At 39.2% G+C, this 23,992-nt stretch overlaps 1 protein-coding gene across 16 annotated transcripts in view; it reads right to left on the bottom strand.

The window, feature by feature from the left end:
• The window catches only part of LOC111577803 (pleckstrin homology domain-containing family A member 7-like), a 157,757-nt gene that overhangs the window by 61,244 nt on the left and 72,521 nt on the right, over positions 1-23,992 (bottom strand). For all 16 annotated transcript variants that reach the window (XM_055009084.1, XM_055009089.1, XM_055009083.1 and 13 more), the window contains one exon: positions 18,546-18,629. In XM_055009084.1, coding sequence (XP_054865059.1) covers positions 18,546-18,629 — 84 coding nt within the window. The remainder of the gene's footprint in view (positions 1-18,545; positions 18,630-23,992) is intronic.

Consider the following 23,992-nt stretch of genomic DNA (forward strand, 5'->3'; position numbering starts at 1 on the left):
TTTAGGCCTTAATACAATTTAAAGAAATGAGAGATATGAAAATCGGTGATAGAGACCAAAACCATTTATTGTACCAGACTGTAAACTAATTTATCTCTGCTGTAAAGTTGAACATTTTAACGTTGGCTTCTATGGGAATTGACTGTTTTTATAGCCATCCCCAAGTGGCCATTTAATGAACTGCAGTTTTGGCACTTCAGTATTGGTTTCATTTCTCAGTCCCAGAGATTGTTGCTTGGTTCAGACTCACATTCACAGCCCTGCAAATCAACAGGGGAATCCAGCTCTGATTCCATACATCATTCTAAAATCACATTTCCAGTAGTTGACCATTTTCCAGTTTAGCGTTCACAGGTTAATGATGGATAAGCCTTTGCAGATCTAGTACTGTCCAAAATATACAAGACAGTCAGCACAGGTCAGCTGGTTGTTGCATGCCCTCATCCAAATGATGTCATGAAAATTGTTCTCTTAAGGGTTTATTTTGCCTCAGAACACAGTCAATACCCCAGATAACACACAAAATAACAAAGCCAAATGTATGTGTACTACTACAAGACAACTGTGAAACAATATATAAATATTATATCTGCATGTTGACAGTTTATTTGTGAAGCGGTTTTTATTTTAAAATCAAGAAGAAAGTAAACAAACTCAAACAACAAAACATGACTGCTTGCTTGCTGGCTGGCTACACCCTGAATATGTCTTTGCGTGATGACAGCCCCGTTATTGCTGCTGTCTTATTGTGGCGAGACAGATGAGACTTTCTGTGCTGGATTTTTTATTGTCAGCGGGTTGAGCGTGTGTAAATCTGTCTGATTAGTTTCAAAAGGGAAAACAATGGCAGCATAATGCACTCATTCATCCAAGAATCCCAGATAATTACCTGCTACTATATTTCTCTCTGACACGCACACTCCTCTCTGTTTCTCAAATCAATCCATACAGTTTTTTTTCTGGAATAAAACTATATATTAATTTTTTTCCCCTTTCGTCTTACTATTTATCTAAAGCATATTTTGTCTTTCAGTTCTTGACGTACCATCCACCCTGTATTTCTCTCTTCGGCCAGTACAAAGATTGGAAGCACACTCAGCTTCGCCCTTCATACAACAGGCTGCACTGTAACCCAGAGCCAGCAGCTTCAGTACATTACCAACATCTATCTACAGATGCATAATGTAAATCTCTTGAATTGGTGTGGGCGGGTTGAGAGAGAGGAAAAGAGAGAGACATTAGCTCTGTTTTCATTCTGCTGTCAAGAGAATTTCATGCAAACTTTTCAAAGGTCAGGAACTCTAAAATGCAAATGAGTTGCATTTTCATCAAAGTCAAAGTGAAAATAATGTATTCTGCGGAAGGATTTTAAATAACTGATTTTTTTAAAAAAAGACTACTATGAGGGACAGTAATTGTTCTTTAATTAAGAGCTTATATTAGTATAATTCAAGCCCTCCAAAGACAAAAAATATAGACAGACACTGGGTTTTTGGGGCAATAAAACACCACAATATATATAAATAACAAGACAATTTAAATACCAAGAAATTTGTTTTTATTCAAGATTGTCTCTACAAAGGGTAAATGAAGACTTAAGTACAACCTTTTAAGAGATTTTGTCAAATGTTGCCATTTTATTCAGCTTTTTCAAACAGAAGTAAGAACAGCAGAGATTAGCAGTATGAGTAAAGCCACAGTACATGATGAGAAGAAAATGACTGAATGAAGAAGACTGAGCCTTTGAATTTTTAAAAAATAAAAATTATTGAAAACCTAAGAAATTAGACCACAGTTTTGCTTCCTTTATCTTCCATTGAGCACAGATTCTACTTGGGGTTTCTGTCATTATGCGAACTTGTGCATCCTCCTGTTCAGCTCTCATCAGCAACGCTTTCCAATTCGTCCTGGAGGATCCCAAAGTGTTCTCAGCCCAGATGAGATATGTGAGGGTTGAAATGAAGACCAACCAGTAAATCAGAGACCTTCACTTTCCAGCTCAGCTCCCTCTTCACTACAACCATCCAGGACTAAGCTCCAACTGCTACACCAGTTTATCTTACACTCCACTTTCCCATCACTTGTGTACAAGAATCTCAAGCTTGTTAAACTTCTTTACTTAGTGAGACGTACTAAGCGATTCAAATGCCATAATGAATCATGAATCAAAGAGCCTCACATCCTCCTCAGCTTAGGCGACAGGTTGCTGAGTTTTGACCCATGGGGCTCAGGCAGATACAGACCCAAAGACGCTACGCTGATCGCTTCTCAGTGAGCTCACTAACTGTAGGGATACGGATTATAGGTCAGTTGCATTGCAAGCTGGGTGCCATGCAAGGCTGGGCACCCAAGACGTGCTGACCAGTTCTGTGCATGTGGAACATCACCTTACTGGCAGAACAATAACCACAGCTGGTGCGGTAAACGGAGCAGTACTAGCCAAAGGATGGATTTTTTTGATCCTTTCCACTTTTGCCAAGTGCTTGCTCAAAGGGAATCCAAAGGGAATTTGGGGTTTGCTGGGTTCTCTGTTTAAAATGTGTAAGGTCCTCAACTTGCTATGAGATGACATATGTTGTGAGTTTGAGAACATCCCAATTTTTCCATTTTTTTATTGGAAATTATACACGATAATGTATCATTGTAGACTAAAATGAAAGCATAAAACAAATAAACAAATGAAGTTTAAAAAAAGATCTATTTAGAAACCAAAATAAATCAAAGCAGCCACCTTTGGCAGATAAAACAGCTGAACACACTCTTGGCATTCTTTCTGCAATGGAAATCAAATATTCTTCAGAAAGTTCTTCCCAACTCTGAAGTTCCCTTAAATGTGTGGCTCTTGTAGATTGCTTTGCTTTCACTCTTCTGTCCAGTTCATCCCAAACCAGCTCCATGGTGTTTAAGTGTAGACTGTGCTGGACACTCCATGTTTTCAAGCTTACCATCTTGTTCTTTTATATATAAAATACATATATATTCCAAAACTGAAAAATATGCATTTCAGAATTATACAAAAAAGCCTTTTTCAGAGAAATGGTTCAGTTCACCACTTACTTTTGTACTATTTCAAGGTATTCATTGGACATGAAATACTTGAAATTCAACAAAAAACTGGAAAAAATTGTGGCCTTCTAGAATTTTTGACCGGTAGTGTAAAGAAAGTTTAATTTAATTGAAATTGGATAACCAGTTAGAAACAGTTAGGCTCACATATAGCAAATGTTCTGGAACCACAACTCCTGGAGATTCATAACAAAAAATCATGCTGAGAATCTGTTAACTGATTTTCTACAGGAATTAAACTGATTGAACTAAAAAAAAAACAGACCAGGGTGGAGCTCCTGAAACTCAGTATTGAGTGATGCGGAACAAAAGCGAGCTCACACTCAGGATGGCTGGAGAAAGGCATGGCCTCTCCTTTCTGTGAATTAATCTATATGTAACACGGGTCCTGCAGGTCAATGTGAACACAAGCCACTTATTTTCCTCAAGTGCTCAACGAGGGCAAGGTCATGGTTGCTAACATATTTACCTCTTCACAGCAAACAGAGAGATGAAGGAGGCTGAAAAGAAGAACTGATGTAAAAATAGAAAAAGCTATAAAACAGAGGACACAAAGAGAGGAAGGAAAATAACCCACGACGCAATTTAACATTAGCTCCCATGGTGAAGAATAAATTGACTGAAATCATACATTCTTTTATTGAAACCCTGTTCTATTTACAGATTCTTAACAAGTTACAGTTCTTATAATAAACTGTGCTTTACAGTCCATAGCCAACAAATCACTTAAATCAAAGTGTGCTAAATTTAGGTAAGAGGACAAAGAAAGAGAAATGGGAATAGGTTAAGAGGTTGAGTAGACAACATGAAAGGATACCGTCACACTCCAATAAGTGTGTTGTGCTGCAGTTCCATCACTATGGGGTCCATGTTAACTATTCTATGTAGCTGTTTATTATCAAAGAGGATGGAAAAGTGTTACATCACTATTAATTCATGGTGATGATTTTAGAATTCTAAGTATATTTTATGTGTAAAGAAATACAAAATAAAATTACAATCTAATATTTTATATGACTTTGTTGGATGACTATGTTTGCCACTGGACTTTAAATCCTTGAAAATCCACTGTAACATAATATTTGCTTATTATTTGTTATTTATAATTGACTTGGGGTTGGAATTTATGAGTATTTGTGTGCTGTGTTATAACTTGAAAATGTCATTTAAAAAAAAAAAATGTATCAAGCATTAGACCCTAACTTCACTGGCATTTTTTTCATCTTTGTTGTATTGTTAATCTATTTATCTTAAACAAAGAAGATATGACTGACTGATATACAGTAGCTAAAGAAAATAATTTATTTCTGTTGATATTGTTGATATTGATAATTAGAGTTCAGTTTTTATGACCTACATGTATTAAAGGCCAGCAGAGAAAAATGTTTGAATTCAACAATATTACTTTGAATTTTACCACTGTAGCTTACTTTTAAAGGTGGCAAAACAACAATAAAAAGACACACAAAAATAAAACTAAATAGAGCGAAAGAAACCATGTCGTTATGATACATATTAAATAAAGAAAGCCAATCAAATCTAGAGGCACACAGAGGGCAACCAAGGGAGAAGCTATTCCACTGCACTAAGGTTAAAGCTTTGACTGGCTTCCCTGAACTGGTTATTAACAGACAGGGACTCTTTACCGGCCTCCATACACACCCCAACATGAAGTTCATCAGCCCTTGGTGGGGGACACGGGGTCGTAGTTGAAGTGAAACTATCAAGCATTCTATCAAACAATTTCTTATTCTGAGTCTACCTGCCGTTGTTTTATTTTCCAAGTATGAAATAAACGTCCAGTTTACAATATGAGAAACTCGCCTATATGCTATCAAGTATGTGTCACTGGTTAGTTGGATTAGAAACTGCAAGCTTCTGGAAGATTCAGATATTCAGCAGTCAACAATCAGAATTAAGGGCATCAACAAAGCCATTCAATAAACAAAACCTAACCGTGCACATCAGTGATTACAAAATTAATATGCCAATCTTTGAGCTTGGATGCTTCCATTGCGGAACATACTGTAGGGACAATGTAAGCAATGAAGCAGGTTTCGTTGCTTTTTGAGGTGGAAGTTTTCCATCTCTGGCTGATGACTGATGTTTGCAGAAGAGCTTAGAACTGAGGGATATTAGCAAACCAGACAAATAACACCACTCTTGTTGCATATTTCTGTTTCACTACTGTCAGTGCCTCATGTCTTTAAAATTTTAAGGGGCACTAACTTGACTTCACACTTAAAAAGTCCAGTTTATTCATCACAAGGGGCTGGAAGGGGCTAATGTGCTGCTGTTGCATTGCATGAGTTTTTGAAGCCTGACCTTTACTGAAGACTAAAAGTCAGGACATCTCTTCCTCTACTGTTTCAATTACGACCATTTTTATCAATCGGTCTCTTGTGAATCGTCCACATTTATTGAAGTGCAACACTAAATCACTGGAGAATTTCTGACAAATAATTCTGACAACTGAAAGGATGCAGCGCGCAAATGTGACCTAATGGAGCAAGAACTTCAGAGTAATCAACCCATCAGCCTAAAATGACCCAACCCAAAGATAAATCTTTGAAGTGACTTCAAAAGCTAGAAGCTTAAAAATAAACTGCAAGCCTCATACTCAAAACTTATCATTAAAAAAAATACATAGAAACGTAGGACCAAATATCACTAATGACGAGTCAAGCACAAACAGTGCGAACACAATGTTCTGCTTCTGTGAAATCTTTTAGTGTATGCAAATATGCCATTTTCCTTATGCCCTGTGATTCTCTCAGTCTCTGATATGAATAAATTGTTGTGTGGAGAAGAAGAGGAGACAATACTGCCTGGTCAGAGTATGACATGACAGGAACCCTGATCTAAAGAATATTTCATATTAATCTCACACTGTAATATAGACCAAGAGTCAGCTATGAAACTACAATATGTGCTGGAGGGCTTTTATCGTCTGCTCATCAGAAAAGCATTTTGCCTCCACTTGTTATGTCGATGACAGGAAAACCAAGCGAACAGAGAGGCCACAAAGCAGATTTAATAACACACAAAAAGTAATTGTTATAAAGATTCTGACATTTTAGCTTAAGACGTTTCCTGTATTTTAATGATACCACTCACAAGAAAACAGGAAAAAGTCACTTGGCAAACTCCCACAGCCAGAGCCACACACAAAGCACACGTACAAAAGAAAAAACGAATAATGTCAAAAAAAATCAACAGCACTGCAGCCCACACAGACACAGCTGACATTTAAATACAGTCAGATTTCCATCCTTCAGCTTGCATTCGGTAGACCACAACACTCAAATGTTACAATAAATTATCTGAGAGGAAAAACACAGGCAGTCCATCATCCACTCTACAAACAAAAAGAGATCACTATTTTAGCATTGCCACATTGTTAAAACCAATTTCCAACAGAATTTCATATCAGGACAAGAAGTAAAACCCAAAAGTTTCTTCTAAACTTGTTGGGAAAGACAGTCCATGTACCCAGTTCAGAGTATTACTTGCAATTGTTTTCCCCAAAAAAAAAAAAAATAAATAAATCCACCCACTACATATCCATTATACACTTTAAGTTTTGTTTCCCTTCTGTCCTAACGGATCATTCAGAGGATCTTCTCCCTAGATGGTAATGGCGCTAAATTGTCGTCTGCTGAACACCAAGTCTTTCAGTGGTGACTTTGTTTGTTTTGTCTGACAATTGTTACTGTCTTTTGTACATTTCTAAATTTGGTGTGTCTTTTCAGTTGTAAAAATTTTTTGTACTTTTAAAAAAGTTTTTAAAACATTTTAGGAAATATGCTTTTCCACTTCCACCCAAGAGTGACATGAAAGAATTGTTCCCATCTGAATAGCTTTAATTCATTTTTCAACCAGAAAAGCACTCAGAAAGTGCAGTACTCTGCCAAGGCTGCTCAGTCGTTGTATCATGTCTGACGGCTGAAATCTTGATAAAATTTGTGTCAGAAATCACGGCACCATAAAATGTGGCCACATAATATAGATCTACAAACAAAATGATCTTGGGATGAGCACAGACATGCGTTATGCATGTGTACGTCATGTATGGATACGAATCTCGTGACCTAAATAAGTAGCAGGTGGTGGGAATTGATGGGACTCAGAAACACCCGCACGATTTAATCAATTGCTCCTTGTATGATTTCCGACGGATGAATCCCGATAAGTCCATAGCAGTCGATTTGTAGTAGGATCGCAATCATGTGATCATCAGCAGGCAGCTGACGTAGTGTTCACTTGTTGTCATAGTTACAGTGACATCATGGCGCTATCTCACAATGATACAGAAATCTTTAACAAATCCATGGATCCAGACTATAATCCGCATCACTTCCAAAATCTAATCAGGTGGTCCTTGTGTCCTTTCTGACCTTCTGACCTTTCTGACCTTCCCTGAAAATTCGGGGTCGATCGTCACATAACTCCGCCATGCCTTGGCAGAGAAAATATTCATGTGGGTAACAGAGATGCTCTTTGCCTGACAACACATTCCATCTACAGCTTTGGAAACTATTATTTAAACCAGTGTGACCACCATTTTCTGTCCTCCCTTTGTGGTTCTTAGTGGAGTCATACTGGGTTTTCTTAAGGTTGTAATGACAAGCTATTTTGCTGATTTCAAGCTGGTTTGCAATGGCTCTCTGACTGTATCCCTCTTCACTAAACACCAAGACGGCTGTCTTTTCTTCATTGCAGTTCTTTTCTTTTAGGCATTGTGGAGTGATTATTTAGTTTGGATTATGTGTCAACTCTATGCATGCATAAAATAATAGCAAAAAAAATGTTTCTGATCATCTAGTGTGAATTTTGAAATATTTAATTCAACAAATAATATTTTTTTAAATATAATTTAGTGTGTGTATGAAATTGTAAGACTTTATTTCATGTCTTTTCAAAGATGCTGTATTTATTTAACCACTATGTTAAAACTGAAACAAAATGATCAATGTTGAAGGCCTGTTGTGTTGAGTTTGTGAAGAAAACAACAGGTGGTCTAACAATTATTTCCAAAGCTGTACAAATGTATCCCCCTGTTTCAATTCCACACTGCTGCTATGGAAACAGTCAACCAAAGCGCTGCCGTGCTGCACCCCTGGCGAAGCACCATGTGTGCACTCATCACATTGCTGGCGTAGCTTCGCTTCAGTCTCCATTCCCAATATCAATGCACAGGGGAAGGGCCAAAGACAGAAAAATATGTGTACAGCTAGAGAGAGCGAACAGAAAGGACACTCTGGAGAGCGAGTCAGAGGCATGCTGTGATAACATGGAAGAAAAGTTTAGAGAAGAAACTGTGGCAAAGAGAAAGGCATGCCAAGTGAGAGTCAGGATGTTTATCACCATTTGGAGAGAGAAAAGTTTTGCCTGGCAAAGATTCTCCTTTTTGCTCTTTTAACCCTCTGGACCTCAAAACCCGCCAAAGGGTTTGAAAGACAAAAATAAATGATTTATCATAGGCAGGAACTGTAAAAACTTACTGAACTACTCATCTGTGACGTGGCATTCAATCAGAAAACTTAACCACATCTATATGGTTTAAGTTATATAGGGATGCAGGACAATATATTACAGTGTGCTCCTGAGCATTACAAATTACATTTTAAAAGGCACATTAAATCAGTTCTAATATTCAAACATTAAAATGTAAGACCTAAAAGGATAAACAAAGCAATATAAAAATTGAAGACAAAATAGGATTTTAATCTAACCTGAAATCTAGACTAGTGGATGACAAACTGCTCATTAGATATTTCTATCATGCCTTGCAGCAAGCTGTGCAAGTCTGAGGGGTTTATAATCCATCCATGGATAAGACAAAACAAATATGGGAAAACTAAAATTAGCATTTGTCCAAGGTTAATGACAAAAAAAAATCCAAGTTTTCCAGGACGCTAAAGCCAACGACATGAAGAAAGACAGGCAGATGTGGTGCAAACAGACTTAGACACACTTCAGATACTGAGACCTAGACAGCAGCAGCCAAGGAAGTTATTCCATCTCTCCTGCTGCCAAAATAAGAGCTGATAAGGTACTCCTAGAAGCTGTAAAGTCCTGACACTTTAGCTACTTTAATCCATGAGAACCTGCGGTGTGCAGGCCCACTGACGCTGGCCTCCAAACACACACACACACACACACACACACACACACACACACACACCAAACCCTGCTGTTAATAACACTCTCAGATTGAGCTCCAACTCTGCTTTGATCGTCTGTGAGCTGATGCCGTCCATCAAAGCTGATGTTGACAGCAAACTAAAAAAAAAGTGCCTGGGTGGTGCAGGCGGCGCTGGAGCTGGAGGTGACAGATATATACTGGAATATGAGCGCCATTGAATTCCACAACTAGTGTGCCAGCATGAGGCGTCGACAGGGAGGCAGTAATTTAAAGGCAAGCTCTGCTCCAGCAGAGAGGCTCACTGGCCGGTAGTAACTGGTATGAATATGTGTGGAAGTGTGTGGATGCCAGCCGGGGTTATGCTGAAAAAGATCAGCTCAGTTCAGCAAAAAGTCCATCCTTGGATGAATACAAAAGTTCACCCAAAAAAAAGAAAAGAAAAGAAAAACATGAATGCTTCCCACCAGCTCATGGAAGCCGTAAATAGCAGCACGGTGGATGTTTTGGATGGTCGTCTGAGCAACAGCTGAAATCGTTTTTCTTCTATTCCTTGCAGCGGCACAATGACAACTGGGTAATTAAGATTCACAGCAAACAGAAGGTAGGTATATAATCTCAACCTCCTACATGTATTACCAGTAATTGCATTGTCCTTATTCTGAACAGAACGTTATAATTAGATGAGATAAACTTCGTGAGCATTTGCTGCCAAACATGTAACCCATAATACTAACACTATCACCCAGTGCTACAAATGAAAGTACACAGTGATGATGAACTCATCAGGAACGGGCAGTTACAAGTATTAAATTAAAATCTAATTGTAATAACAGAAACAAGGCGATTGAATTTAATGATTTTTGGAACTGATGTGCTGTGATTCAAGGAAGTAATCACTCTACTCTGCCAATCCCAATCTTATTTAACAAATTAAACAGCCCAATTATGCTGGACCCTGACTTAAAGTACTGGATTTACTGACTCACATTTTCAGTAATTCCTTTATGTGGGGAGCCAATCATGACCGCAGCTCTATTTACAGAACAGTTAAAAGGTCTAGTTTGACTTCTTGGAAATGCCCCTAAACGTAGACAACTGTAAAGCAATTTGCATAGCTTAACCTCTAGGCTGGAAGCACATGAAACAGCAAACTGTCCAGATCCCAAGCCCTTGGATGTGTGGGAACAAATCCTATCCATGGAGGCCCCATCCTCCCACCTACAGGACCCAAACCATCTGCTGCCAGCATCCACATGCCAGACAACACGGGACAGCTTCAGAGGTTATGTGTCCATAGCCCGGTGGATTAGGGCTGTTTTAGCAACACAAGAGGGGACTACATAATACTAGGCAGGTGGGTTTGATGTCGCTGATTGGTGTGAACGATAAATACAAGTATGGTTACTGACCGCAGAAATAAACGTCTGTTTAAAATGTTTAAAACACAAAGCAGTAAGTTAATCTGAATTTCTTGTAAGTGTTGGTGTAACAAATTAATTCAACTGCTGCCATCGCAAAGCACAAGTAGGTAGTTGGCCAAGATATGTAGCCTGATAGGAAAATTTAAGGCATATATTTGCACCAGCTGTGTGAACTGTCTATGAGTCCAGAGGAAACAACAGCAAGAGCACCAGTTCCACTACCAATGAGAGTGACCTAAATGACTGTACAGGGAGTTGATAGCAGCCAGAGACTGGAATAAAAAGCATAAATGCAACAGTATCTTGGTTTCTTTCTGAGTACTTTTGGAGAAGACAGCTGGCTGAAATGCTGCACAGAACCAATCCATTACGAAAAGGTGATTATCATAAACACCTCTGCACTGAATCATCCAAAACTGATGCATTCAAGTTAACTCCGAAAAAAAAAATGTGTCTATGTTTTCAACAGAGCGTTGTCAATCTTTGGGAGCCATCTCTCCATAAAGGTTACTGGTTAGCATGTAAGTAGCCTTAAGTAAGGTTAAATATAAGTTCACGTTAGAATGCAGCTGGGTTGTTGAGGTTAGAAGTGTGCACAGCTGCAAGTCAATATCAACAGCTCATGTAAGTCAACAATGCTAATTCTTTAATTCTGACATTGAACACTGACTCCCTCAATCCACATCAATATTTGACAAAAAAAAAAGAAAAATCTCAAAAGCATTAGTCCACAGGAGACGCAATGACAGTCTGTACCAGAGATTTTAACAAAACAGAATATTTTCAAAAGTAAGAAAACACACACGGGAAAGCTTAACAGTTTGACCAGCGTGATTACCTGTCACATTAATTTGTTTTGAATATTTCCAAGCTTCAATGAGAGCTGCAGTGGCAGGAAGAGGGAGTCAGAAGGAGATACCTGTAGATACTGAAGAGAAAAATGAAGAGGAGGAGGAGGACAGCAGCCAACATGATGCTGTTACAGTGCCAGCTAGGGCAGAAGCATCAGGTGAGAATAACAGCAAACATAGAGAGATGCTGTTTGATACAACATGAACCACTGTATTCTTCCATTATTTGTGGTAAGGTTTTCAGGGCATCACCTTAGATACAGTATTATTTATTAATCATTTTAAGAAAGCATATGCTTCCTTCGATATTCTGTTTTTTCAGCCAGTGAAATTGGTAAATATATGATTTATGAGTTGCTTTACCCTTGACCAGGGGATTAGAAAATAACCTTTATTTTTATTTATTTTTGTATTAGTAAATACTCCTTTTTATTGGATTTCCAAAGCTGTAATATATTACCCTTAATGACTTTCTTTTCTGCAGTTCTCCTTTGATTGATGTACACCAGCTGTGCTGCACAAAAAACACAGCATCCTTCTATGTATTAATACAATATTACACTAAGGTACAAAAAAACATGACTATTCTCCTCCTAAGTGGACATATACCTTACAGTGCATCCTTATATCAGAAACTCGTTTAGAATTCACTATCTGTTTTCACAGACACACATATACGGGTGAAGTGTAAGAGTATGTCTGTGAATTGCACCCACACATTATCATAGTGGTGTGGACAGACCTGCTTCACACCTACACAGCTGCTAATAAGACAGATCCATCAGAACATAGCGAGGAAAAATATAACCTGGTCCTTCGTCATGTAGGACAGAGAGAGGAAAGAAAGATGGAGCAAAAGAAAGAGTGATGAGTACGAGTGGGGAAAAAGAGGGGAAGGGGGATAGAAAAGGACATGTCAGTTAGAGAGGTAGGGGGAGTGATGCAGAGAGGAGACAAGAGTCACACTGGTGAGATGGAGTGACGAGGAAGTTCCATGACACAAAAGACCTGGTGACACAGGGAGGTGTGGATCTGAGGTCAGTGTCAGACAAGTGAGGCTGACAGAAATTGCTGCCCACATAAGAGAAATAGGCTTCACTTTGCTTTCAATGCTAAAAATAAATGACAAGAGAAACTCATGCCAGTATTGCTTCTCTAGCAGCAGGCTACATAAGAATCAGCCACAAAATTCACAACACAGTTCTAACTTACTGGGTTTTATATTTAGTTCTTAAAATGACATTTATTGCCTCTCAAGTACAATTCACATCAAGATGAAAAGACTGGACTTAAAGGTGCAATGTGTAGGATTTTTAGCATAAATACAGCATACAGACACCTGCCTGCTATATAACAATACAGTGGAGTAAAGGATCCTCCAGCAGAGGATGAGCCGACACTCCCTCTGTGTGTGTTGTAATCTGAGCTTCTAGGTTCTATGTTTTGGCAGAAGGTCCAGTGTGCATGTTACTGCATGTGAGGCCCTCCCTTTGCTCTTTAAAGCAGGACGAGAGTGACCACCCACACCACTCTGTAAAAGCGAATGTACAGCCCACCCTTTAGCTGGTGCATTAAAAGAAAATGTATATAATTTATTTAAATGACTTGTGTGCACTTGTTTTAAATCAGCTTACAATGTAACACTTTCAACTTAACTCAGAGTCTCCTCTGGTGTTCTACAGTCTTCCTCTGCCACTTCACTCATGTCTGTTCAGCTCCACTTTTTGTGTGTCTGTTTCCACACGGCTTCAGTACAATCCAAAAGGCCGTGGTAACAGATATACACAGAGTGGAACAGGCACGAGCAAAGAAAAGCAGAGATAGGTGAAATAAAGATCATGTTACTCAAGTTGACAACATCTTGCAGTGACCACTTAATGTATGTTACAATGCTAGTGTGGGCTAATGGTTGGCGGCTGGACTATCTGGTTGGCTTTCACGTACACCACCTCTCTTGTTGGAGGGAGAGGGGAGGTGTGGCCAACGTGTCTGCTTGTTGATACCAAATGACTCTAAAAGATTGCACACAAAATCGTTAACAGATCTGGTTTGAGTAAGCTGACAATGGATACATTAAAAATTATACAGACAAGAAAACAAGAAGATATGTAGATATAAACCAAAGAGGAGGAAAAGAAGCGGAAGTAGATTTAAAAAATATGAAAAATTTTAAATAAAAGCCAAAAAAGGAACTCCGAAAGACATCAAACTAACACAGTTCTGAGAAAACAGCTGTGACAAAAAATATGAGCAAAAGAGAAGGTAAGGAAAGCAAAATGGCAGAAAAAGTGATTGGGCGGGATGGATAGAAATAGAGAGAGCAGGAAATGGAAACCATTGAGATAGTGACAGAAAGGGAAAATAGGTTGCTGGAAATTGTGCCTGTGCAGTGAAACTTCATTACATTTTAATGTGTTCCCTCATTAGATTAGCAGCCTCAGAAGCTCTATTCATTTTTCTTCACTGAATTAGTGACTGGATTTGGTTCGAATATGTTGAGGAAAAATTAAACCATGACAGCTGACAGTACTTTTCAATGCACCTGAATGCATCTAAAAAACACACTACAACAAAATGCAACCACTAAGCAAACACATCTGATAGATTTTTCCTTTAAAATGTTCACCAAATGCTACAAAACCTTTATTCAGTTAGAAAAAGCTGACTGTAAATCTTAGACGCTATAAAACTTCATGCATAAAGTTCATAAAGATTAATAAAATTAATCATTAAGTCTAATCGCACAAAGAAGACATTTCTACTTTTATTCTGTCCCTGTTTGCCACAGGTGTTATCACAGCACAGCACAGGTGTTGCGTTTTCAGAAAACTTGTTAGTCTGCACCCTTTCATTAAAACACTTTTTGAACATGGTATATTGTAAATTTTAATTAAAGCTAATAAAGGAACAAGAGGATAGCCTTTGACTGCGACAAGTAAAAAAACATGCCGGAGTCAGACCAGAGCTAATTTAGACACAAAACAAATTCAAAACCCAATAGTCATTAATGTATCTCGATGGGTATTAAGTGGCAAAGTACTGTAACATTAGGTGGACTGTAGTCCATTCAACTGAACAGTTTCTTTCTATAATTAATAAAACATACTGACATATCAGCAATATTTTTAAAAATGTGCTTATGTTTGCAGTAGTTTCTAATAGCTGAATTTGACTTGAACAAATGGTGTAGTGCAAAATCATAACCAACAATGATGACCTTATGCCACATAGCTGTGGGTATGCAATGTGATTGGTCAAGACTCTTTTATTTAATCTGAAGGGAATTTAGTGTATTCAGTTCTTTGAATGACAACTTCTAAAAAGAGCTTTGTAGAGAAGTTCATCAGTCAAATTTGAAAATAATGTCCTTTAACTGTTAGCAGAACTTCTGGGTGGAGAGAAGGACTCAGCCTTTAGTGTCAAACCAAGAGGTTGACAGCACTGATCTCAGGTCTCTTAGCTCCAGCTGAAGGCCTGTCCTCTGTGGTCTCCACCTCTGGAGATGTGGGGTTTGAAATCCAGACAGAGGTGAAAGCTGAAGTTGAAGGAGAGAGTCGCTGTGGCCTTTTTCTAGCAACTATTCTGTCATCTGATATTCTGACAGCACAAAAAGGTGGTGAACAACTGCACAGGTTTTTACTCTGGCTGATAAGGCTTGTTTTCAGGTTTGAGTTCACCAACCTCCAACCACGCACAAATCATAAAGTCGCAAGATGTGCCCACACAGGTCTAATTAGAAAAAAAATATGTTTATTCAGTCTCACTGGCATCAATATCCATAGTGCCTGAGAGCAAATTAAAATACCACAGCAAGATGAGTCAGCTACACAAAGCTTTCATCACAAACCCAGAGACACTAATCACAACAATTACAGATTTTACTTAAGTAACAAGAAGCAAAACTTGGCACTGTGGGAAATAGTATCCAACGCAGTGTTTAGTAGGAGCATAAAGGATATCTGGTCTTTAAATTCTTACTTATGACTGACCTTGTGAATGTGTCTTACCTGTAATTCGATCAAAATAGTCAGTATTTAACACTGATCTGTGTCAGCTACATTCCCCACTCTGAGGACATGCATTAAAATACCAATGTTTGATCACTTGTGACACACACATATTGTCTCTTTTTAAAAGTTGATTAATTTAGATGGTCTGGAGGTCCACTCAATCCAAATGTTATCAGCTCATTAACTGGCCATTAAAATCACATATTCTCATACATACGGGCCAACAGGGATCTCCTCCACCTTCTAGTAGGCTCAGTAGGTCATTATCATCCCATTTAACCCTTTCAGCACTATAATACTCATTTCCTCAACGAGCCTTAGCCGCCCATCACCTTGTCGCTGGTTCACCACTGTTCCTTCCTTGGACCACTTTTGATCGATACTGACCACTGCAGACCAGCAACACCCCACAAGACCCGGAGTTTTGGAGATGCTTTGACCCAGTCGTCAAGCCATCACAATTAGGTCCTTGTCAAACTCATTCAAATCCTTACACTTGCTTATTTTTCCTGTTTCTAACACATCGAATTTGAGGACAAAATGTTCACTTGCTGCCTAATATATCCAACCCACTAACAGGTGCCATGATGAAGAGATAATCAGTGTTATTCATTTCATCTGTCAGTGGTCATAATGTTTCACCTGATTGGTGTATAATCAGACACACCCTCTATTGTTTCACTAGTGTGTAAAATCTGAAAATGCTTTGCCTGGACTCTGCAAAATAAAATCTTCCTCTGTCCACATGGCAGCTACAGTGAAGAGAAACACTGGAAATACACCGCTACACCAAATATCAGCATTGAAGCTGAATGTGAAAACAACAGGTTACTGATGTGCTTTTTCAGTCATGCAACTCTGGTACCGAGTACAAGCTTCTGTTAAATTTACAGGTCGTGTGTTGTCTCTCATCTGGAGATTTTCTCTTTCTTCCTTCTCCGATGTTGGTTGTTGTTTTTTCATGCTGCTAACTTCAGTCAACTCCTTAAACTCTTTGCTGTTTTGGTTCTTATTAAATTGTTTGTATTAAGTGGGCCATTTTTCAGTTCTTGTTCAACTAGTAAGAGTCTAACAGTACATTGCCATACAGCGGTATCGGGTGTGGCGTTGTCCAAATAGTGTAGATCCTTAGTGCAGCGTTGAACCAACACCTAGTACTGGCACTGCTGTATCACTGTTTTTAACAATTGTGAGCTTCATGTGAAACCATTAACATCAGGTTGACTTTTACCAAAAAGATCAGTTTTAAAATGTGTATGCAAGTAATTAAAGCAACTTACTTAACATAATGCTGTGACTGGTGGTATTAAGGGCTATAGATAGATCCACAGATCCCAAGAACAAAAAATGGAGAATGGACAGAAGCACATAGACCTGGTTCTAGACAGCAAACTACAGCAGTGAAACAAATACCTGAACACAAGGGAACACTGTGAAACATACCTCTACTTGGAGTTATATCCCAGCCAAACCGAACTGGTTTACAGAAAAGTGCCAGGAGCAAGCTATGCAGTTATTTTTCTCACAGGGCTGACAAAAAGTGCTCCAAGTAAAGCACAACATATACAAACACATTACTTGAGTATTCATCTTTATAACTGCAGTGCAGGTGAATTTCTCTACAAACTAGAGAATATGTTCATCCTCAGTTACAAACTGGGGCACACCAAAGAAAAGAGCTGTCCAATCCCCTGTAACTGACACCTCAGAGATTTCCTGGTGTCAGGTTTAGTCACTGGCAAGGAATCTTTGCTTAAACAAAGCCCTGAGAGTGCAATACAAACTGTCTCCTAAAGAGCTGTGAGTAAGCACTCTGGCTTGTTTATTCCAGGGAGACCTCCTTTCACCAGGTCTTTTAAAGTGATCTAGTATCAATGATAGTCAAATAAAGGTAAACATTAGCGCCATGAGAGCTGTTAACTGATACTTGTATGTTACACTGTGATATTTGGGTATTTAAAGCTGATATTTTAGTGAAAATACCTTTTTTAACTGCAATATCATGACTGAACTTATTTGAAAGACAAAATACAAGCTGTACTTTGCACTCACTTAAGGGATGCAGACTGAATTCTAGCATCGAGCAGAACTACCACAGAAACATTGTTCAAATTTGGGGAAATGAGTGCAAATCCCTGTCTTGTCATGGGATGGATGGAAAGATCAATACTACTCTCATATGGATGCAAAATGTGATGCTACAGCTAGCAGTTGATGAGCTCAGCCTTGCATAACAAGTGGAAACCACCACCTTCTATCCTCAGTGTTTATGGAAAGCTAAATTAACAAGCTGCTGCATCAAATTTTAAAGGACAGATACGTACTTGGTACCAATCTTCTCATTCAATTTTCATAAAGAAACTGGGAAAAACAAATATATACAACTAAAAGTACATTCAGCTGCACTTGCCAAATCTACTGGTCCAATCAGGAAGAGACAGCAATATTTTACTCATTCCAGCATCACCAGACAGAGAACAATTCAACAGCATTGCATGTCCTTGACAAATCCAACGTTTTCTGCTTTCATTTCGTTATTTAAGAAGCTGCTCCGGTGAAATGAAAGGAGCATATCTTGCCTTAAAACAAAGCTGAATTTTTCATGATATCCACCATCTACCCACTTAAAAAAGTAAAGTACAACTTGAGAAAAAATATCTAAAGGGTAACTTTAAGGTCTGGCTGAGATGTTATCAAAGTCAAGAAGAAGATCAGCCAAGTATAAAAAATAGAGTATAACAAACAATAAGACACTCGCAAATAAAAGATCAGAGAAGAATTTTCATTAGATCCTTTTAGATTTTCCATATTTGCAGAATCATTTCATCATTCTAAACAAAGTGACGGCTAACAGCCCGGCATTCACCACATGGACAAAAATACCAAAACATTTTGACCAGTTTTAGTGTTGATAACACAGTATCTACAAACAACTGGGGAAAGCAGGCATAGCTCGAAGTATCTGACATGATACAAATTCTTTATTTCAACAGTTCAGATTTTGTTTCTGTGGTCGAGGACGCAGAAAATAACAAACTGAGTCACTCACTGTTCTTGCAGAATGAAGTCCTCGTTCTCTGGAGAAATCTGTCCGGTCACAGGATGGCGGAATGCCGTGGTCCTCTGGTTATGACTGAAGTGACAGAGGGAGGAGAAAGAGGAGACAAAATTAGCCACCTTGGTTGCAATGTAAACACTGTGAAGGCATCACCGTGGATTGTCACCCCCACTGTGTTCACAAGTACAACACACACGAGCTGATCATTCCCCAGAGGAGTAGCGAGCACAGCAGCTCTGTCCAACCTCTCCACCCTGATGGGCCTTCGTCCCTGACTTTCCCAGCCCAGTGTAGAATGTGAGGGGTGACTGCAGGACCCCTACCCACCCACTCACCCCACCCAGCCCGTCCTGCACAGCCTGTGTGGGACAAAGTGTTGGGCTCAGCACAAATGCAGGACAGTGCGGGCCTGGGCCTCCATTATAGACTCAGTTAGTCAGTCACTCTAAGCCTCAACCACAGTGTAAAAGCTTTTGGCTGTGTAAACAACACAGGGTGCCATGGAGGGTCACGATGTATGTGAGTGTTGTGGGTAGTGGGGGTGAAGAGGGCTGCTTTCCAATTAATCATGACATGAAATCTTTCACAGCACACAGATGATAATGACTGCTGTGGTAAATTCAAGTTAGTGCTGGTCTTTGGAAGCGAATGACTAAACAGATTACTGCACTAAATTAGTGTTCCTACAAAATGACTGACAGCACACATGCAAATCAAAAGAGTTAGTTTATTAGTTGATTGATTAATTAATTAGTTAACTAGTAAAAACTTAATCTGCAGCTATTTTTTGACTACTGAATAATAATTTTACATTCTTAAGTGCCTGCTATTTGCTGGCTCCAGCCTCAAAAAGCAATCTAATAATTGTCAGATTAATCAAAGAAATGACAGTTAGTTGCAGCACTATTTTTCAAAATTCATTTCAGAAATGCTAGTGTTTTAGAAACCTTAATCCTAGCCACTTTATGAACAGACTCTGGCTGAATCAAGGTATCACCCCCTTGGATTGGTTTCTAGTTCCCAACATGCAACAGGTTGTGCATCAGCTCTTTTGGGGTTACTTTTACATCAATGTACAATACGTACTCTAGGCTTTGGATTATTACTGGAATCAAAGAGACATCAGCTTTGGCTCTTACAAATTGTAATCAAGCAACAGCCTACGTCATTCGCCACAACTGTTTAAATGTTCAACTTGACAGCAGAAATAAACATGTTTACAGTCAGATACAGGAAAAACTTTTCTTTTGTGCTATTAATAACTGTGTAGAGGATACATTTTCATATAACATACACATTTAAATTGCATTAAGGCTTAAATTCATGCAGAATTAAGGGTGTGACTGCTTTTTTGTGATAAGGTATGTATCATCATAGGACGTTTGCATGATCCACTCCAGCTCCACTCACAGCCCACCTCTTGCTCATTTTTGTATTGCACTGCTGCTTTTGTATCACTGCTAACATGCCGACGGCCACCTCCACCACACTGACCTACAGAAGCAGTTTTCAGAAAACCTATGGGCGATACCATCAGTTCATCAATTTTTATGGACATGACACATGTAAAAATAGCTTCAGTGCAGAATGCAGTTTGCCACAGAATCAACAAGAAAAGCACTCAGAGAGCGCAGTAATCCGCCAAGGCTGCTCAGTCGTATCATTTCTAACAGATAAGTCCACAGCGGTGGATTTTTAGTAGGATGGCAATCATGTGATCGTCACCAGGCAGCTGGTAGCATTCACTTGTTGTCATAGTTACAGTGACATCATGCCGCTATCTCGTAATGATACAGAACTCTTGAACAAATCCATGGATCCAGACTAGAAGCCGCATCACTGCCACAATCTAATCAGGTTGTCCTTGTGTCATTTCTGACCTTCCCTGAACATTTCATCCAAATCTGTTATTCCGTTTTTGAGTAATGTTGCTGACAGACGGAACAACAGACTAACAGACGGAAGGACAAATGTACACAGATTGTCACATAACTCCGCCGCGTTCCTGTGGCGGAGTAACAATGGCACAAAACAACAAACTCAGGGAAGAGTTCTTGCCCTTTAAGCGCTTCAGTACAGCTGCTTAGTAGTCACCAACAGAAGCATAAACGTGATGAGAAACACCACGCACACTCAGCAAACCAAGCCCATGTGTGCAAAGCTTCAGATCCCTTTCTGCACTCTAAATACAATTCATAGTAACACAGTTTTCCATTCACTAGCAGCTCACAGAGCTCCTGCTGTACAGAATCCTGCTTGATGTAGCAGAAGATCAAATCCTACAGGAGTACATGGTTTCCCAGGAGACCTGGTGACATGGCGGCAGCAGGCTCAAAAACAGGGACTCAATGCCATTATTAGCTCACAGCACGAGACTTACACACAACTTGTCACATGAAACTAGTCACGTCTGAATGCACTGTAGGGACCTTGTCTTCAGTGTGTTTGAGTGCTCTATCATGTCACGTGAGTTGCTACTACCACGGCTGCCAGTTTTACTATTATTAAGATACAAGAGAAACACTAACAGAAGATGTAGAAAAACATTAAAATAAATTATCAATTGTAGTCACTGCTTGACACTATTTAGTTTTCTTGTGAGGCTACATTTTAGTGCTAGTAAAAGCCCAGGTGGAGCTGACATAGATGTGGATTTAGGTCCCATCAATTTTTAGATCACCATTAACCAAGACATATTTTTGGAAGGAAAACTAAACTCCCTTAAATGTAAGAACTCTTGACAAAACAACTTCAGTTGTGGGTAGAATAAATACATCTTTTTTGCAGGCAGCATCTAGAGGACAAAGGAGAAGCCACAACTTCTGACATCCCGTCTTTATGGTGTCAGGCAGAATCTTAATTGTAAAGGCGGAAAGAAGACCAGTCAGAAAAACAGCCGTAATATCAGCCTTATTTTGCCATCCCCCAAAATAAAATGGGCCTTTCCAGGGAAAACATGATGGCTTACTTTTCTATCATGACAACAGAGAACTATTTCTCTCTGTTAGTGCTGGTGTTGTTTCAGACATAGCAAAGAAAGCACTTATTTTGCTTTTGCAATGTAGGCATTTTTAGCAAAACTAAAATCCATCCACCCATTATCTATACACCGCTTAATCCTCATTTTGGGGCGTGGAGGGCAGGGCGCTGGAGTCTATCCCAGCTGACTTAGGGTGAAGGCAGGGGACACCTTGGACAGGTCACAGTATATCACAGAGCTACATATGCAGACAAACAATCACACTTGCATTCACACCTACGGACAATTTAGAGTTACCAATTAACTTCAGCAGGTTTTTGGACTGTGGGAGGAAGCCGGAGTACCTGGAGAAAACCCATGCATGCACAGGAAGAACAGGCAAACTCCATGCAGACAGACCTCAAGGAGGCTGGGACGCGAACCGGGAATCTTCTAGCAGCAAGGCGAAAGTGTTAACCACTAAGAAACTGTGCAGCCTTGCTGTTTCTCCTACTGCCGGCTGTACAACTTTCACCATTCTCAACTGCTGCACGCTGTGTTCGATTGTTAGCTGCTAAGTCAAACAAAAAAAAAACATCATAAACATAATGCAATGAATTTGTAGGTTTCAAAAGCTCCAGTGAATCACCTACAGTGGCCTACTGGGAACTGCGGTCACATTTACTCATGCATGTTTGAAAGCTGGCCATAAAAAATCTCTACAGAGTGAAATGCAAAATAGGGTGTTGAAGAGCCTTTGCTCCTAATCCTCAGAGGAGGAAAGCAGCACACTAGTGGAGATGGCGTTAGTCATGCTGCCAGAGGAGTGTATCTTAGAGGACAAAAACACCCAGTAGTCTAGATACGACCATCTCTCAGGGGGATGTGCTCATTGTTTCACTATAACACGGAGCCCTGCAACTCAGTCAGAGGGGCAATAAGAATTAACAACAGTCTGAACAGGACGGAATTATAATCGATCAGTTGCGGCATGAAAAGATAAACAGATTGTCCTGGCAGGCCTCTGAGCCATGAGTTATGACTGAGACACTCTCTTGGCAGAGGTGCAACAAATTGGACAGCAGATACTAAGTGGCAGCCGCAGTGTGTCAGCGCTGTTTTTACTGATAGACTCAGGTGATGCAATGTGTGTTGCACTGTGACTGAGGATCTGCAGGAAGTTGCAACCTGTTCAATGTAAAAACACACTTTATACTGAGTGCCCCACTATTGTTTACCAAAAAGTTGTTGTATCTTACAATAACAAAATTCAATTATATTGGTAAAATGGTGAAGTTGTCTGAAAAGGGACTTGGTTAATATTATGCTAACAAGATAAATAAGTTATTTGCATCATTTCACTGATGCTTTTCAGTATTCTGTAAGAGCAGTGTATTTCAGCAACACATTTAGTGGACTAACAGTTTAACGTATATGCATTAAGCAAAGCTTGCACAAACACCTATAAATAATCTACCTATATATAATCTCAATAAATATCGTCCATCAATACACCACACATTATTTTCGAAAATAATGTCATTTTGTAGTGATGACAGTCATAAGAACATGTTTCATTCACACAGAAGTGTGAGAACTAATAGATGCATGCAGAATTCATAATGCTCTTATGAACTGAAGTGAAATGTTTTAAACCTATTAGATCTCTCCCTCTTTGCCAAACCATTAAAGTATAAAGAGGTATTCATGAATGCTGAGGCCGCTGTCACCTCAAATCCTCTCAGTGAGCCCAGCAGTAAATTCGGATATCGATCGCGCACATTCAAACAAAGCCTTGTTTATTTCAGAACTGATATGTGAAGCACTTCTCCTGGGAAACTGATAAATCCATGTCAGATTGCTCACGGAATATGAATGGGAACAGAGTGTAAGTGTCCTGAGAGGCTGTTTATCAGCGGCTGTGATTTCATTCTACAGCGAGGTTCAAAATAGTACAAGACATAATAGATGTGATAGTGTCATTTCAGAAGAATGTAGGCGACAATGACCTGGGCTGCAAAAGAAGAACGCTGAAACCGTTGCTAAAAGCTTTATACGGCACCCTTGAACAATGCCCATTAAGACTGGAAAATAAAGACCTGAACACAGCGTACTGTACATGCCTGGGTTCTTTTGATGCTTAGTGTATTTTTTCTAATTCACTCAGTAGCCCTGGACTACTTAAAAATGCAATCAATAGTAATATTAACTGAAGTATCTCTCTCTGTTACCTGTAAGTATCATAAAACCACCCATGCATTAAAACCAAGAGTAAGACTAATACATTATAAATCCATCCAGACATAACAAACAAATGAAATCACCCTTGTTCAGTCGCCATCTCTCAGAGCTGATGACGAAAACCAGACAGAACGGCATTAACCCAAAAGGTTAAAGCTGAACTAATAGATATGGGTCAAATGAGCGCATATAACATGAAAGAGGTTGCTTGGACGCAAAGAGAATCATCACATGACTC

This window comes from Amphiprion ocellaris, chromosome 3, assembly GCF_022539595.1.
Source record: "Amphiprion ocellaris isolate individual 3 ecotype Okinawa chromosome 3, ASM2253959v1, whole genome shotgun sequence".
Classification (NCBI taxonomy): Eukaryota; Metazoa; Chordata; class Actinopteri; family Pomacentridae; genus Amphiprion; species Amphiprion ocellaris.